Consider the following 19,257-nt stretch of genomic DNA (forward strand, 5'->3'; position numbering starts at 1 on the left):
GTCTACCTGGTGTGTGGCCTATGCTCCGCCCTCTCCTCCTCTCGTTGGGTGGAGCCTACATACTCTATGGCCTCCTCTATTGCCGCTAGCCACTCCTCCATGGTGAGCAGAAGTCCCGCCCACTCATTGTCGTGGATGGGCATGGTGCCGTTCAGGCTTGACGTGATCTTCATGTCCCATGTCTCCATGCCGTTCATGAGGTGGATCACGTTTGTGGCTACCCCTGCAGAGTTTAAGGACACAATCCCAATAACTCAAAAAAAGTTCACAACAACACATGATTTGAGTCGAGTTTGTATTCTTCAACATTTCTGCTTACAACTTCAAATGGATTTTGTGTTGTTTTTGTAAGGTCTAGTTGTAGCATACTCAGACTGAAATATGTTCAAAGGCATAAAATGTGTGAGAATTGGACATGTAATTATTTCTACAACCTTGATCTTCCGCTACCTCTGCTTCAAGTAATGAAGGTGTCTGTAACTCATATTAGCATGTGCACTGAGTACTGGTAAACTTTGTAGTTAAACAGGTCCTGATAAACTGAGTAATTTAACTGATCCTGGTTAACTGTGTAGTTCAACTGATCCTGATAAACTAAGTAGTTTAACTGATCCTGGTTAACTGTGTTGTTCAACTGATCCTGGTTAACTGTGTAGTTCAACTGATCCTGGTAAATTGAGTAGTTTAACTGATCCTGGTTAACTTTTAGTTTAACTGATCCTGGTTAACTGTGTAGTTTGACTAATCCTGGTTAACTGTGTAGTTTAATTGATCCTGGTTAACTGTGTAGTTTGACTGATCCTGGTAAACTGTGTAGTTTGACTGATCCTGGTAACTGTGAAGTTTGAGTGATTCTGGTAAGCTGTGTAGTATGACTGAACCTGGTTAACTGTGTAGTTTGACTGATCCTTGTAAACTGAGTAGTTTAAATGATCCTGGTTTACTTTGTAGTTAACTGATCCTGGTTAACTGTGTAGTTTAACTGATCCTTGTTAACTGTGTAGTTTAACTGATCCTGGTTAACTGTGTAGGTTAAATGATCTTTGTTAACTGTGCAGTTTCACTGATCCTGGTTAACTGTGTTGTTTGAATGATCTTGATTGTGTAGTTTGACTGATCCTGGTAAACTGTGTAGTTTGACTGATCTTGTTTACTGTGTAGTATGACTGATTCTGGTGAACTGTGTAGTTTTACTGAACCTGGTTAACTGTGTAGTTTGACTAATCCTGATAAACTGTGTAGTTTGACTGATCCTGGTTAACTGAGTAGTTTAACTGATCCTGGTAAACTTTGTAGTTTGACTGATCCAGGTAAACTGTGTAGTTTGACTGATTCTGATAAACTGTGTAGTTTGACTGATCCTGGTAAACTGTGATGTTTGTCTGATCCTGGTAAACTGTGTAGTTTATCTGATCCTGGTTAACTGTGTAGTTTAACTGATCCTGGTTAACTTATAATTTAACTGATCTTGGTTAATTGTGTAGTTTGACTGAATGACATGATCTAACTGAAGTACTGTTGAAAAGAGCAAGCATCTTATTGAACAAACAAAACAATTTATTGAAATACGTAAGTTATTTAAGCTTCCAGAAAAGAACGCTTAAATACCCTTACTTTTGTATTAAGTATTACGTCCTTTCTATATTATGCTGGCAGTATATTAAAACTTAGTTGACATTTGTATGCAGGTTATTTATTGTACTATTAACCTCCACCCACAAGTTCAATCACAGCAAATTTAAGCCCCATAAACACTAAGGTCAACAAATATTTCGTAAAACAAAGTTACCACATACTAAATCAGTGTTCCTTATAGCGATGGCTAAAATTAATGGCCAAAATTTCAACGCTATATTTGGTCTGGTAACATAGATTTAACAAGATACAAAATGCTCGTTTTTTTGTGTGACAATAAATTTCCTGCAACGATATCCCAACATTTACAAGCGAACGTGAGATTGGCTTCAGGCAGCTCATGAGAACTACGTTGTGCTTCCGATGCTGCCTGAAGCAAATCTTGTGCTCGCTTGTAATTGTTTAGATATGGTCCCCAGAAATTCACATGGAATATATTGTCACACACAAAATAAAACAAAACATTTGAATCTCATTAAATCTATGTTAACAGACCACATCTAGCGTTAAAATTTTGGCTATTGCTATAAGGAACCCTGATTATTTTGTGATTTAACTTTATTTTACAAAACATTTATGAAATATTCGTTGATTTATAGTGTTTATGAGGCTTGAATACCACAAAGCAAAGAACTAGCTGAATCATGGTATAATGTATTATTATTTTTCATAGGCCTACTGAAACACTAAGAACTGATGTATCCAGCCATATGGCATGATTTTGGATTTGTTGCACTTAGGGGCAATAGTTTTAACTCTTCCCAAAGTGGAATTTCTGTTTAAATAAAAAATGTTCTCCCCAATGTCAAAATATTTATAAAAAAAACAAACTATTATTATTTGTTAATAAATACTTTCTTTGCAATAGCCTGAATGCCTTAGTTGTATAACATTAGAATTTGCTCCAAAAAGTTGCAAGGATAAATTTAATGTTTTGTTTGATACTTGTTTATTGGTATATATAAAATTGTTTAGATTATTCTAAATATAGCTGGGTTTTTTAGTTAATAAATTGATGTTACTTTTTCAAAAATACAAACATCAGTGAAAACGTCCCATTTATGAAATGCTAAAACTCACCATTTTCTCCAGTTATTCTTGTGTTCAGCTGGTGAAGTAATCTTTCCACATCCTTTATGAAAAAAACGCAAACTGACATTACAACATACATCAATAATAAACAAGACAAGGCCATGATGGCCATTGAGCAGCAATCACAGGAGTTCACTGACACCAATTGTAAAAGACTTGACCAAGTTATCTAGTTTTTAACTACATTTGATCTTAAGTGAAACATGGCCTGTTATGATAATCATTCTTACCAAGTTTCATCAAGACTGAGTCATAAATATGGCCCTAGATAGATAAAACGTTTTTTTATGATTTGACCTATATACCTTGTTTGATGATCAATCTGACCCAGATTCAAACTTGGCTTATATATTGTCAAGATAAACATTCTGATCATGTTTCATTAAGATTGAGTCATAAATGCTGGCTCTAGAAAGGTAACAAGGATTAGGTATCTACAATTTGACCTGGTGACCTAGTTTTTAGACACACATGCCCCAGACATGACTTTGACCCAGATATTGTCAAAATAAACATTCTGACTAATTTTCATGAAGATTGAGTCATAAATGTGGCAGCATTATAATAAGAGAGGCTTATAAATAATAAATTATTTCTTAACATGGGTTTCATGGCCTTTGTCATGAAATAGACTGTACTTAAAAAAATCGAGAATTCCAATTGTAAAAATATTTTCACAAAAATACGTGTTCAAAACAATAAATTGTGATTAGGTTTAATACTCAACACTACTAACTACTGGGATTGTACTCATTTTGGGAATTTTGAGACAGAAAATACCAATCATTTATTGAAAGTGACTATCATACAACAGTTAGAATGAAACAACTAACATCATAAAAATTGACTATTATACAACAATAAGAATGAAACAACTAACATCATTGAGGTCCATCATGTGTTTCTGGTCTGGGTGGTTTTCGCCGTCGATGGTGCGGTGGCGTCCGAACATCTGCAGGGCGTTATCCGTCCATCCGTCCATCTGCAGTTTGATGAAGTGAAGCTGCTCCTGACCGTTGAGCAGCGTGTCACCTCCAAACTTCTCTGTCTCCCGCCCCAGCAGCTGCAACAGGGTGTGAATGTCACAGTGTACCATGCAGGGTGTGAATGTCTCAGTCTACCATGGCAATGTCTGAGGGGGGAGTTCATAACTGTGAGTTTTTAATGTATTTATTTATTATTATCTTGACATTATTAATGTATTCATTTATTATTATCTTGACCTCTGCATCTAACAATAGTGGTAAATAACATATTAAGACAATAGTTAGACATATTGAAATACCTGGTTAATATAGGCCAATAATTCATAAAAGTAATTATACGGAGACTGGGGGCTACCAACATTTTCAGCCTGGCTAACTAAAAATTTCAAGCGCATGATGGGCTACTGGAAATCTCTATCATTTGTGGCCGGGTATAATGACAGATATTAGCTTTCAATCAGTGACCCTGGGAATGTGACATTAAATTATAATCTGATTATCATCTAATCAGCACTTGTCTGAGTTAATTCAGAGGTGTCGGAGCTGGGGCGCCAGGGGCAGCAGCCGCCCCAATATTTTCGGCAAAAATGAAATTTATACAAAGACATTTTTTTCATTTCAATACCCATATATTTGAAAATATCTTTACCACAAAGCAAGGTTATCAGCCATTTGCGGTTATGACATGTGTATTGTTGATTGTCATCAACCGCCCACAGTAATGTGCGTGTCAATTATGTTGTTAATTGATCGGTCTCTTTTATAACAATAATCCTTATATTCTTGAGTAATTAAACCTGGGAAGCTTTAATTGTCGGTATGATCTAAGCCTTTGCTTCTTTTCATTACTATAAAGGAAAGCATGACATGAAACAAATGTGCCGTTATCAAATAGTCCTTATCACAAAATTAAAGATACCTCAAGATACCTGAATAATATCTCAATGTAATCTCTTTGTAATAACTCAAAGTAAATCTATAATTCTAAAAAACTTTTTTAATGTTGTTCACCACTTTTTTGTGTCATTTCAATATGTCTACTCCAAACCAATCAACAAATTTTAAATTTCCAAAATTCCAAAACGGAATTTCGGGGAAAAAAATCCCGAAGAACATTCTTTCAACCCACATGATCCCTATTATTGTGTGGCCTGCTACAAAGTACAAGCTGCGACATATAGAGATCCTTTCTCCATTGTCTGTCTGTCTGTCTGTCACAACTTTTGTCATTCAGAAAATGCCTGCAATAGACGTGTAGAAGGTCAGGTATCAGGCATAAAAACACACTCGAATGCGCCATTTGATGCTAAAATTTGAAAAAAATATCCGGGGAATCCTGAACCCCCACCAACAGGAGGGGGATACCCACCCCATCCGCCGCCCCAATGTCAATTTGCTTCCGACGCCCCTGTAATTAAGGTAATTTCTCTCTCCAATGTAAGTGGAGATGTATCAAAAGCCTTTCAATCAAAATTGCTCATTGTTGGTCTGCTATTAATATAATGTACAACAATTGGTTAGTTTCCAAGGCTTGCTATTATGCATGGAGCCAGTACTCTTACCTCTTCCCACTTCCTCATGTCCTCCAGCAGCCCTTTCTGCTCCTTGTCATTGGGGGCCCTCACAAACTGACCATCACTTGTGCTGAAATGGGCAATATCCGTAACAAATGTGATCTGACTTCCTATATTGATCAATTACAGGGGTGTAGAAACCATTTAAAGTAATGATGTAAAGTATCATAATATTTAAGATTAAATATAAAACAACCAAAACTTAACCAAATTCAGCATCTATACACATTTTTACAACAAATCATAAAACAATGAGTAAATCTATAACTAAACCTCTACTATTGGCCTAACTAATTTCACTTGTATTAATCTTAATTTTTTTAATTAAATGATTTATAAACTCTGTGTCATACTTGTTCATGCATTCTGCATTGACATGACAAAGACCCATGTGCTGCCATGACACAATATAAAGAGGACATGTATTTCCAAAAGTGTCAGTCCAGTGTCACTTATATCGGTTGTGTCATTAAAAAGCTCCAATCTATAAAATAACTACTGTAATAACTCTAAGTTTTCAGACACTTAAAATTAATAATTTGTTTGGTTTCCGAAAAATTAAGATAAAAAAAATATTCAAACAATACAGGTGTCCAAAAACTAAGAGACAATTACGGTGTTTGAAAATTTAAAGCACTCTAAACATATTGCATCGACGATTGGATACAGGTATGAAATGTGTATAGAGTCAATTGTTTCCATGAATAATAGCACTTGCTTATAAATTACCACGCCTTAATAGTATAAATTACTGGTGTATTTGTTTCACTTTAAGCTTTTGGGTGAAACCATTTTCTATTAAAAGTATGCATTGTTATTTGCTGAATAACGCAAGTGTCCATTGCCTAAAGGCATTCTTCTGCCAGGTTTAATGACCCTAGTCCGGTTGTAAAAACACATTATGAAAGTGTCATCAGATAAGCACAACAGGACAGATTTCTGGTAAAATAGCATTGTAAAATAATTATGGACAAAGCCTGTATGTCCGAAAAATTTAGAGTCACGAAAAATAAATATTTTGGCTAAAATAGGGGGTGTTCGAAAATTTAGTGTCAGAACATTTAGAGTCATTACCCTAATTCTACAAAAGATAAAAGAATGAAGTGTGCGCCAAAAAAAAGTTAGGAATAGAGCACTATTGTCCAACCACCAATCTTCTAAATCAACAAGACTGTCTAAAACCTGACACATTTTCCTATGGTCTGCTAGTTTTGAAAGCTTTACAGAGATGTGTACACTAAACTAAGTAATCATTTGTGGGAGACTTTTCCGACACGCATGTGTGAACATTCTATATAACATTTCCAGGCAAAGTCATAACAAGAAGGACTATGTTGTAGTTGAAAAAAGTGAGACACTAAAATAATCCTGAAATGATATAGTGATGACCAATTCTAAGAATGTCAAGAATTCAAAGTTTTCACATTTTTGTTTTCAGCTTTAGTAACACATTCAGTACGGTAGTAGGAATCACGTTGTGAATTAAGTGTGTAAAATTCTTTAAGATAGGAAATAGAAACTGAATTAATTTTGAGCTACCGCGTGTTATTGTTTTTGTTTTTCGTTCAATTGTTTGCAAATTAAAGAAAACCAGGTATTGATGAAGTCCCTTGTTTACAATCTGGGGATAGCAAAGGAGAACACACTTGTGGATTCTTGACAAATCAAAATAAAAGTATAATATTATAAAAATACATTTTAAAATGATGTCATGTTTAAAAAAAGCTTATCAATTACAAAAAAATTAAAACTATTTTTTAACTAGAGTAGCAACTTATGTCAGAAAATACCCTGAAATAAAGCTCTGTGTTAATTTTTAAAATTTTGGAAAATTCACGGGCCGTAATCAATAAGTGCCCTATGCCATCTGGCTGTTATTCACACTTTGCGGAGATTTTATTAATATTTTTACATCAGTATACATTGGTTTTTAAGTGTATTTCATCAGAATATTAAATGCAGTTATTTTAACTCTCATATACGTTCATGTTAATAAAGTCTTGGCAAACAGCCAATCATGCTTGGAAAGCATTAACAAGCTGTAAAAGGAAATGCATACAACACAAAATAACATTGAAATATATCTCAATGCATTCAAGCAAGTTCATCGTCCAAAAAAACAAAAGCAAGTGAAAAATAAAAGGTGTAACTCCATTAGTTTTTTTGAAGCAAGGAAAATAACTCTGTGTTACTGATACTCACACAATAGGTTTTCTGACAAACAAGAAAGAAATATATAACATTGTGTATAGACGGAAAAAATAACACACACTATTGATGGTACAAGTATACAAACATAAACTACAATAATTATACATTTCTAAGGTGTGCATTCTATATGTAATGAATAAGATAATAACCAACATATGCATTTAGTATTCAATGAACACACCAATATTGAAGTCTAAAAGAAAAGGTTTAAAGTCTTTTTACATACTGCCCTTAAAAATACGCCTAAAAACATGCACAAAAAGAAATTTTGATCAGCAATGAACAATATTATAAAATATTGTTTCTCATAGTTAATTTGTATTGATTATGTATTTGCCATACCAATTACATAACATTTCCTATACTTTTACTTTTTAAAACTAATTTTAATAAATGAAAAATTAATTTCAGTAACTAAAATCATAATACAAGGGCAACAAGACAGTGCATACAAACAGATACTCAAACTAAATAAAAAAGCATACAAAAACATAATGGTACAAGCTTAAAAGAGGTTAATTTAAAATTGAGTGCAGCCACTTACCCATATCTGGTGTTGTGAAATAAAAAGTAACATGTGTTAAAACATGTCCAGATAACCCAAGGCAGGGATTCAAATGTTAGAAGATGAAGTTTGGAGACATGTATCACATATATCAATCACATTCTTCATTCTTAGATGCAAATGTAAATAAAACGAAAAGGAACCAGAAACAGTAATCTAGGTAAAACACCAACCAGTCTATGCTGGGAGCCATTTGATACTTACAAACACTTGTGAAGCTCCTTGAGCCACAGTCTATGCCAGGAGCCAGCTGGTAATTACACGCACTTGTGTAGCTCCTTGAGCCACCAGTCAATGCTGGGAGAAAGCTGATACTTACAAGCACTTGTGTAGCTCCTTGAGCCACCAGTCAATGCTGGGAGAAAGCTGATACTTACACGCACTTGTGTAGCTTCTTGAGCCACCAGTCAATGCTGCGAGAAAGCTGATACTTACACGCACTTGTGTAGCTCCTTGAGCCACCAGTCAATGCTGGGAGAAAGCTGATACTTACAAGCACTTGTGTACCACTTGAGCCACCAGTCAATGCTGGGAGAAAGCTGATACTTACAAGCACTTGTGTAGCTCCTTGAGCCACCAGTCTATGCTGGCAGCAAGCTGATACTTACAAGCACTTGTGTAGCTCCTTGAGCCACCAGTCAATGCTGGGAGAAAGCTGATACTTACAAGCACTTGCGTAGCTCCTTGAGCCACCAGTCAATGCTGGGAGAAAGCTGATACTTACACGCACTTGTGTAGCTCCTTGAGCCACCAGTCAATGCTGGGAGAAAGCTGATACTTACAAGCACTTGCGTAGCTCCTTGAGCCACCAGTCAATGCTGGGAGAAAGCTGATACTTACAAGCACTTGTGTACTACTTGAGCCACCAGTCAATGCTGGGAGAAAGCTGATACTTACACGCACTTGTGTACCACTTGAGCCACCAGTCAATGCTGGGAGAAAGCTGATACTTACAAGCACTTGTGTAGCTCCTTGAGCCACCAGTCTATGCTGGCAGCCAGCTGATACTTACAAGCACTTGTGTAGCTCCTTGAGCCACCAGTCAATGCTGGGAGAAAGCTGATACTTACAAGCACTTGCGTAGCTCCTTGAGCCGAGAGTCAATGCTGGGAGAAAGCTGATACTTACACGCACTTGTGTAGCTCCTTGAGCCACCAGTCAATGCTGGGAGAAAGCTGATACTTACAAGCACTTGTGTACCACTTGAGCCACCAGTCAATGCTGGGAGAAAGCTGATACTTACAAGCACTTGTGTACCACTTGAGCCACCAGTCAATGCTGGGAGAAAGCTGATACTTACACGCACTTGTGTACCACTTGAGCCACCAGTCAATGCTGGCAGAAAGCTGATACTTACACGCACTGGTGTACCACTTGAGCCACCAGTCAATGCTGGGAGAAAGCTGATACTTACACGCACTTGTGTAGCTCCTTTAGCCACCAGTCAATGCTGGGAGAAAGCTGATACTTACAAGCACTTGTGTAGCTCCTTGAGCCACCAGTCAATGCTGTGAGAAAGCTGATACTTACAAGCACTTGTGTACCACTTGAGCCACCAGTCTATGCTGGGAGAAAGCTGATACTTACAAGCACTTGTGTACCACTTGAGCCACCAGTCAATGCTGGGAGAAAGCTGATACTTACAAGCATTTGTGTAGCTCCTTGAGCCACCAGTCAATGCTGGGAGAAAGCTGATACTTACAAGCACTTGTGTAGCTCCTTGAGCCACCAGTCAATGCTGGGAGAAAGCTGATACTTACAAGCCCTTGTGTAGCTCCTTAAGCCACCAGTCAATGCTGGGAGAAAGCTGATATTTACAAGCACTTGCGTAGCTCCTTGAGCCACAAGTCAATGCTGGGAGAAAGCTGATACTTACAAGCACTTGTGTATCACTTGAGCCACCAGTCAATGCTGGGAGAAAGCTGATACTTACAAGCACTTGTGTAGCTCCTTGAGCCACCAGTCAATGCTGGGAGAAAGCTGATACTTACAAGCACTTGCGTAGCTCCTTGAGCCACCAGTCAATGCTGGGAGAAAGCTGATACTTACATGCACTTGTGTAGCTCCTTGAGCCACCAGTCAATGCTGGGAGAAAGCTGATACTTACAAGCACTTGCATAGCTCCTTGAGCCACCAATCAATGCTGGAAGAAAGCTGATACTTACAAGCACTTGCGTAGCTCCTTGAGCCACCAGTCAATGCTGGGAGAAAGCTGATACTTACAAGCACTTGTGTACCACTTGAGCCACCAGTCAATGCTGGGAGAAAGCTGATACTTACAAGCACTTGTGTAGCTCCTTGAGCCACCAGTCAACGCTGGGAGAAAGCTGATACTACAAGCACTTGTGTAGCTCCTTGAGCCACCAGTCTATGCTGGGAGAAAGCTGATACTTACAAGCACTTGCGTAGCTCCTTGAGCCACCAGTCAATGCTGGGAGAAAGCTGATACTTACAAGCACTTGTGTACCACTTGAGCCACCAGTCAATGCTGGGAGAAAGCTGATACTTACACGCACTTGTTTACCACTTGAGCCACTAGTCATTGCTGGGAAAAAGCTGATACTTACACGCACTTGTGTACCACTTGAGCCACCAGTCAATGCTGGGAGAAAGCTGATACTTACAAGCACTTGTGTAGCTCCTTGAGCCACCAGTCAATGCTGGGAGAAAGCTGATACTTACAAGCACTTGTGTAGCTCCTTGAGCCACCAGTCAATGCTGGGAGAAAGCTGATACTTACAAGCACTTGTGTAGCTCCTTGAGCCACCAGTCAATGCTGGGAGAAAGCTGATACTTACAAGCACTTGTGTAGCTCCTTGAGCCACCAGTCAATGCTGGGAGAAAGCTGATACTTACAAGCACTTGCGTAGCTCCTTGAGCCACCAGTCAATGCTGGGAGAAAGCTGATACTTACAAGCACTTGTGTACCACTTGAGCCACCAGTCAATGCTGGGAGAAAGCTGATACTTACACGCACTTGTTTACCACTTGAGCCACTAGTCATTGCTGGGAAAAAGCTGATACTTACACGCACTTGTGTACCACTTGAGCCACCAGTCAATGCTGGGAGAAAGCTGATACTTACAAGCACTTGTGTAGCTTCTAGAGCCACCAGTCAATGCTGGGAGGAAGCTGATACTTACAAGCACTTGTGTAGCTCCTTGAGCCACCAGTCAATGCTGGGAGAAAGCTGATACTTACAAGCACTTGTGTAGCTCCTTGAGCCACCAGTCAATGCTGGGGGAAAGCTGATACTTACAAGCACTTGTGTACCACTTGAGCCACCAGTCAATGCTGGGAGAAAGCTGATACTTACAAGCACTTGTGTACCACTTGAGCAACCAGTCTATGCTGGGAGAAAGCTGATACTTACACGCACTTGTGTACCACTTGAGCCACCAGTCAATGTTGGAAGAAAGCTGATACTTACACGCACTCGTGTACCACTTGAGCAACCAGTCTATGCTGGGAGAAAGCTGATACTTACAAGCACTTGTGTACCACTTGAGCAACCAGTCTATGCTGGGAGAAAGCTGATACTTACAAGCACTTGTGTACCACTTGAGCCACCAGTCAATGCTGGGAGAAAGCTGATACTTACAAGCACTTGCGTAGCTCCTTGAGCCACCAGTCAATGCTGGAGAAAGCTGATACTTACACGCACTTGTGTAGCTCCTTGAGCCACCAGTCAATGCTGGGAGAAAGCTGATACTTACAAGCACTTGTGTACCACTTGAGCCACCAGTCAATGCTGGGAGAAAGCTGATACTTACACGCACTTGTGTACCACTTGAGCCACCAGTCTATGCCGGGAGAAAGCAGATACTTACAAGCACTTGTGTACCACTTGAGCCACCAGTCAATGCTGGGAGAAAGCTGATACTTACAAGCACTTGTGTAGCTCCTTGAGCCACCAGTCAATGCTGGGAGAAAGCTGATACTTACAAGCACTTGTGTAGCTTCTTGAGCCACCAGTCTATGATGGGAGCCAGCTAATACTTAGAAGCAATTGTGTAGCTCCTTGAACCACCAGTCAATGCTGGGAGCCAGTTGATACTTACAAGCACTTGCGTAGCTCCTTGAGCCACCAGTCTATGCCAGGAGCCAGCTGACGTAGCTGCTGCCTCATCTCTTCCTCCCGGTGCTTCAGAGTGATGCTGAACTCCTCCACCATGTCTCGCCACGACTCTACATGGGTCTGTGTGCATGATGGAGATACAGGTAAGGCTACTGACATTTGAGAAATAAGTTACTATAAAATCTAATGTTTAATAATGTTCATCATAAAATCTTTACATATTTAAAAAAAAATAGAGAAAAATAGACAATGTGGAGTAATATTCAGTTGTATCATGTTTATAAAATTCATCCATTTTTTAGGCAAAAAAATACATTTAAATGCCATTATATCTTATCATTATTATTTTATTGCAATATTTTCCAGCTCATCTGAGTCAAATATGCCAATTGTACATCCCCTCAAATGTGATAATGTGCTGATAGAACAGCTTGAGAAGAAGTTTCTTCCACAGTTACCTGTACTTTGGTGATGAGGTCTGTATCCTTGTCACTGAGTAGAATGGTGAAGTGGTTCGCCAACTTGGCCCAGGATTTCTCACTTACATGTAGGCGCTTTGCTGTTGTCAACTGTGCTTCCTCAGTCACCTAACAAACATGGTTATGATGCGTTAATCAAGTCTCTATGCTTATTGTTTCATTAATCAAGAAAAATGGGTGTTTCCCTTTTTATGTTGTGCAGTTTAAGACAGCCATGATGGCTCTTAAGCTGAGTTCGAGGTCACCAATTGTTGAACCCTTGACCTGTTTGCTGAGTTCAAAGTCACCAATTGTTGAACACTTGACCTGTTTGCTGAGTTCAAAGTCACCAATTGTTGGACACTTGACCCGTTTGCATCGTTTTTGACCCCACTTGACAAAGATTCAAAGATAACTCTGATATTGTCAAGATAAACATTCTGACCATGTTTAATCCATGTTATAATTGTGGTTTCTAAAGCAGTAGTATAGGTATTCTTGAACAAGACCTGGTGACCCAGATTACACTTGGCCTAGATATTGTCAAGATGGAAATTCTGACAAAGTTTTATCAAGGTTGAGTCATAAATGTGGCTTCTAGAATGGTGACTAGATTTTTCTAAGATTTGACCTGATGACTAAGTTTTTGGATGCACATGACCAAAATTCAAACCTGTTAAGATATTGTCAAAAGAAACAATTTGACTTTGACAATCATAGACATTGTCTCTAGGATAGTTACAAGGTGTTTTTAAGATTTGACTTGATGAACTTGTGTTTTTAAACACAAAACCAAGATTCGATATCCTGAGCAAGCTTCATTATGACTGAATCATAAATGTGGTCTCTAAAACAGCAACAAGTTTTACAATTTGACCTGGTAACAAAGTTGTTAAATAAAAGTGACCCAGATTCAAACTCAGTCTACATATTATAAAGGTAAACATTCAGACCAAGTTTTATCAAGATAAAGTTAAACAAGTGGGCTATACAGGAGTAACATAATGTATACTAAAATGTATACCTTCATAGCTAGGCAGTATGCTGCGGTGCTCCAGATCTCGCGCTCATCTGTCAGGTTGTTCACCTGGATCTCCAGACGCCTCCTCTGCAGCTCATACAGGTCATGGTATTCCTCCAGCAGACTCGCGCTCTTCTCTGCATCACTCAGAGCTTTCTTCAACTGTCACACAAACAACACAATGGTAATGAGCCACGATCTCAGAAAATTGGGTTAAATGCATGTGCATAGTGTCTTCCCAGATAAGAATGTGCAGTCTGCACAGGCTAATCACAGATGAAACTTGCGCTTTAATGATTTTTTTTTTTTAATTAAAGTCTTTGACAATACCTCGAGTTTTCTCCGAAAAACAGCCGAGCTTAAAATTAGTTCCCATGAAAATAAAAGAAAGCCTGTTAAGTTACTCACATCGTCCTGTGCTTGTTGTGCCTCTTGGGTGACCTTCTTATCGTGCTCCTTGACCTCTGAGAGTTCGCTGCAATGGTTGAATTATAGGGAATTAACATTGGTATATGAAAGCACTGATTTGCTTAAGTATCTTAAACATGATTTTTCTAAATGAATCAAAGTAATGTTTTGTCATAATATAGCTTTGAATGGATAGGTTTAAACTAATACAAAGTTAAGTTAAATGCTATTGAATGTTGAATTGGTGTCATTTACATAAAAAACTACTCAAAATTAAATTTGTCTTACCAAATACACCTGAACAATATAGTACAAGAAAGGATTCAAGTTCACAGACCAACACATCCAACTGGAAGTAAATAAGCTCAATTTATTCTTGAGACCCCGAGTATAATTATTTTCTACATTTAATAACGATGGCCTTGACCTTGATCAACGCGTCTTCAATTATCAAACGAGGTCTTAATATAAGGTATCTATGATAGATGTTTCAGTGCAAATCCATGCATGGTCTTCATAAGATGTCAATCTATTTATGTCCAGTTGCATTATAATTGTAATTAGAGCTATACCATCGGGTCAATTGAAAATTAAAATATAATAATATTCGATTACAGTTATTTGAAATATCATTTTTTCAAGTGCATAATAATATGAATCTTCAATGGCTTTGTTCTAATACACTAGAGCTTCAAGTTGTCCTAAATAAGTATATAAGTAACTTGATTAAAAATTATTTTGAAAGCCCTCACCTGGTGAGAACGCTAATGGTTGATTTGAACCTCATGAGCTCCTCAGTAAGACGTCTATCCAACGCCCGCTGAGCCATCACCTCCTCATGAAGGCTACAAAACAACATATCAGGATAACATATACTGTATCACCACCTCCTAATAAAGGCTACAACACAACATATCATGGCTAACATACACCTTATCATAGTGCCCTCTGAGCCAACTCCTCCTCATGAAGGCTACAAAGCAACATATCTGGGCTAACATATACTGTATGATAGGCAACTTTGCTGAGCCATTGCCTCCTCATGTAGGCTGCAACACAACATATCATGGCTAACATACACCTTATTATAGCCCCTGCTGAGCCATCTCCTCCTCATGAAGGCTACAACACAACATATCATGGCTAACCAAAAAAAAATCTGTTTGATAGGCAACTTTGCTGAGCAATCACCTCCTCATGAAGGCTACAACACATCATATCATGACTAACATACACCTTATCACAGTTCCCAATAAGTTAGCATCTCCTCAAGGCTACAACCAAACATATTATTCTAACATGTAGCATATCATTGCTAATATATACCATATCATAGGATTTAATAGATCCCATCATCGACTAGCATATACCATATCATAGGCTAACATAGACCATATCATAGGTTGCCATAGATTATATAATATGTTACCATACACCATATCATGTCAATTCCACACTTAAGAATCCAGATCACACAATGTCTCTTGAAATGAAAAACAAGTAAATAATTTAAAGATTGAGTAAACCTAATAGGCTCATTCATAATCAGTATATATTGATGTTAACTCTTAAATACTCAATTAATCAGTGAAAAGATTGTTACCTCTTAATCTGCTGAGGCACCTTGTTGAGGAGGTTGCTATATTTAGATCTCAGATTGGACAGGAGCTCTCCTCTCTCCACACACTCTATACTGGACTGACGGATGAGCTCATGGAACACGATGTTGTAGATGTTCTGTTCCTTCTTTATCAGCTCCAGCAGATTATGCATCTATAAAAATATGAACACACTGAGGCGCATTTCTTCATAAGTATGAACACACTGAGGCATATTTCTTCAAAAGTATGAACACACTAAGGCATATTTCTTCAAAAGTATGAACACACTGAGGCGTATTTCTTCAAAAGTATGAACACACTGAGGCGTATTTCTTTGAAAGTATGAACACACTGAGGCATATTTCTTCAAAAGTATGAACACACTGAGGCATATTTCTTCAAAAGTATGAACACACTGAGGCGTATTTCTTCAAAAGTATGAACACACTGTGGCTTAGTTATTTATCTCATCACTTAAAGCTTACATCCATTTGTGAAAATATTGAGTGTTCCCCTTTTTGGGGTGATGAGATAGCATCTTGAAAAAATATCTTTAAGAGCAAAATATTCCTAGAAAATACAGAGAGAATACAAGGATGAGAGTTTGGAAAAGGAGATGAAATAATCTCTGTATTAACTGTGATATGCATTGTTTGATGCTCAACCTATACAATTTATGTTTGTAATATGTAAGTGATAAAGATTTAGGGATATCATAAATTAACAAGTTTATAAATTTAAATGATTTAGTTTTCTATGATTTGAGAAAAAAATCATAGCAAATGTTACACTCAAAACACAGATTTAACACATGTAACTATCATTATAAAGTCATTGGTTTCATTACCAGGATGACAACAAAGCACTTACTTTATACCTTTGGTCTTTCCTTAAATGCTTTATGACACAAGTTATATTTTTCCATCTTTTAGATGTTAGATATCATAATACATACTACGTGTAATACACAGGCAAAAATTCATTGAACAATGATGATCAGTAAAATGTCACAAAATAAGAACAATGTGCCATAAAAAATGTGATAACATACATTAACAAGGGACAAAATTGTCACAAAACCAGGTTTTCATTGTGAAAAAAAAATCTGATAAAGGGAGAAAACTCAAACTGAACTTTTGAAATGAACAAACAAAATTAACCCCCTTTGTAAGTTTTTTTTTTTTTAAATCTATTTTTAGTCGTGGCGACCTTGACATTGGAGATATTGACGTGATTCTTTCGTGCGACACACCGTCCCATGATGGTGAACAAATGTGCCAAATGATTTTAAAATCTCACAATGAATGACATAGTTATGGCCAGGACAAGCTCATTTATGGCCATTTTTGACCTTTGAACTCAAAGTGTGACCTTGACCTTGGAGATATCGACGTAATTATTTCGCGCAACACACCGTCCAATGATGGTGAACAAATGTGCCAGATGATTTTAAAATCTGACAATGAACGACATAGTTATGGCCCGGACAAGCTTGTTCCGCCCGCCCGCCAGCCAGCCAGCCAGCCCGCCCGCATTCGCCAATCTAATAACCAGTTTTTTCCTTCGGAAAACCTGGTTAAAAATATTGCAAATATGGTTCATACATAGTTCATACATTGTGTGTGTATACTAAGTTACTAACCTATGACTGAAAATGATGCTCAGATAAAATATGTATTATGTGTCATGGCAAAAATGAAAAAAAACTGTGAAAATGAAATTAAACCATTCAGCAGTGAGAGATGTGATTGTCACTATATATAAAATGTCACAACAACAATCAACCTTAAAAGTTTGACCTCAGCTGTAAAAATATATATACATTGTACTACATACTTGAAATGATGTCAATGACAGAAGATCCCTAAACGTTAAATTAGTTATTTCTGAAATACAATATTCAATCTTGCAGATACATTTGCAAAGCAGATAATGTTATTTATGTTATCATATTATAATACAAATGCAATTGTGTAATTTGCTTAATTATATCTTCTTTTTAATAGGAAAATATAAAATACAAATTTAAAAATATACAAAAAATTCAATAAATCTAAAAGTGTCCTCCCTGATAAGCCTGAGAGGAATGCACAGGCTAATCTGGGACAGCAGGTTATGCACATGCATTAAGCCCAGTTTTTGCATAACAAGGCTCATATAGAAACCAGTTCACCATTTATATGCCTAGACACACTGGTATGGTAATTTATGATATGAAATGATTCTTTACATAACGCTAGTCATTTATCTCAATTGCATTGACACGGATTATTGGGGAACTCTTGAGTCCATTTCCTGGGCATAACCAGTACTTGTTTTTCTTAAACCTTGAGAACGCTCTCAGGGTAGGGATCAAATCCGCTGATCGCTAAGTGGACAAAATATCCACTTTGCCCTGCGACCTGTGCTTGTCTGAAAAGCCAATATATAATAATAAAGCCAATTCTCACTTGTCTGTGCTCAGATTCAATCAACAACAGTCCCAACAATTTCAAGTAGTTAAATGACTTATGGGATGAACAAGGGAACTGGATATCAGGAATTCACTCCTTACTCTCGGACTGTTTTCAAACACATGTCCTTGTAAGACTCAAGTTTTAATAGCTGACTAAGGTACCGTCTCCTGTATGACAGTACCTGTGTAGGTCCCTTGATCTCCACATCAGCGTCATTCACCCCGGCCCTTTCCAACATCTCTTCCATGGTGGCCTTCAACTGCACAACCTCATAGCGACTGGTAGGCTTCCTGCAATACAACACAACGGGAAACCCATTGAACCTCTTTCCAGGGAATCTGGGCTTTATACATGTGCATAAAAAATGTCATCATAGATTGGCCTGTGAAGTCTGCACAGGCTACTCTGGGATGACACACTTTCTGCTTAAACAGGATTTTTGCTTAGAAGAGACTTTCTTTCAACAAAAAGGCTGGAATGGCTTATCTTGGACAACACTTAATGCACATGCATTAAGCCCAGTATTTCCTAGAATGTGGTTTGATTGAAAATAGGCAATGTGAGTAAACTGTTCCTAGGACCACATATATGACAATGTTACAATTCGATATGACGATGTGTTTGATAGGCCTTTCCATGGTTTTGGTAAGTCTATTTCAGCAGGTCTGTAAAAAAAAAATCATTGATGCACACTTTTCTAAATGGCTAGAAAGAGCTTTGTCAATTCATCTTAAATTTTGGTCAATTATACTATCCAAAGACTGAAAAGTCATCACCCTTGATTGATATGTATGTTATATACATGTATCAGGCAAGGCACAGAATCATATAACAGTAATAAGTTCCAAATTTTCCATATCAAATTAATAGTACTACACACAAATGAGTTATCTGACAATCTACAGTGTTATGATGAACAAAAAATAGAGTAACTGCACAAAAGCCCATAAATTGAACAGGCATTATACAAAGCAAGGTGTACTTACATGGATGGGTACAGGTGTACTTACATGGATGGGTACATGTGCACTTACATGGATGGGTACAGGTGTACTTACATGGATGGGTACAGGTGTACTTACATGGATGGGTACATGTGTACTTACATGGATGGGTACAGGTGTACTTACATGGATGGGAACAGGCATACTTATATGGATGGGTACAGGTGT

General features: G+C 37.7%; 2 protein-coding genes across 10 annotated transcripts in view; one reads left to right on the top strand and one right to left on the bottom strand.

Annotated features, from left to right (window-relative positions):
- The window catches only part of LOC127838321 (zinc finger and BTB domain-containing protein 41-like), a 138,960-nt gene that overhangs the window by 103,522 nt on the left and 16,181 nt on the right, over positions 1-19,257 (top strand). The gene's annotated exons all lie outside the window — the stretch shown is intronic.
- The window catches only part of LOC127838317 (axonemal dynein light chain domain-containing protein 1-like), a 46,346-nt gene that overhangs the window by 21,394 nt on the left and 5,695 nt on the right, over positions 1-19,257 (bottom strand). For 7 of the 9 annotated variants that reach the window (XM_052365986.1, XM_052365991.1, XM_052365988.1 and 4 more), the window contains exons 8-18: positions 18,267-18,375; positions 15,632-15,801; positions 14,781-14,873; positions 14,029-14,095; positions 13,624-13,782; positions 12,600-12,728; positions 12,125-12,261; positions 5,276-5,357; positions 3,608-3,790; positions 2,716-2,767; positions 7-223 (exon numbers count right to left, since the gene is read on the bottom strand). In XM_052365986.1, the coding sequence (XP_052221946.1) occupies positions 7-223; positions 2,716-2,767; positions 3,608-3,790; positions 5,276-5,357; positions 12,125-12,261; positions 12,600-12,728; positions 13,624-13,782; positions 14,029-14,095; positions 14,781-14,873; positions 15,632-15,801; positions 18,267-18,375 (1,398 nt within the window). The remainder of the gene's footprint in view (positions 1-6; positions 224-2,715; positions 2,768-3,607; positions 3,791-5,275; positions 5,358-12,124; positions 12,262-12,599; positions 12,729-13,623; positions 13,783-14,028; positions 14,096-14,780; positions 14,874-15,631; positions 15,802-18,266; positions 18,376-19,257) is intronic. The other 2 variants (XM_052365992.1, XM_052365990.1) reach the window with 1 other exon arrangement.

The sequence above is a fragment of the Dreissena polymorpha genome, chromosome 7 (assembly GCF_020536995.1).
Source record: "Dreissena polymorpha isolate Duluth1 chromosome 7, UMN_Dpol_1.0, whole genome shotgun sequence".
Lineage (NCBI taxonomy): Eukaryota > Metazoa > Mollusca > Bivalvia > Myida > Dreissenidae > Dreissena > Dreissena polymorpha.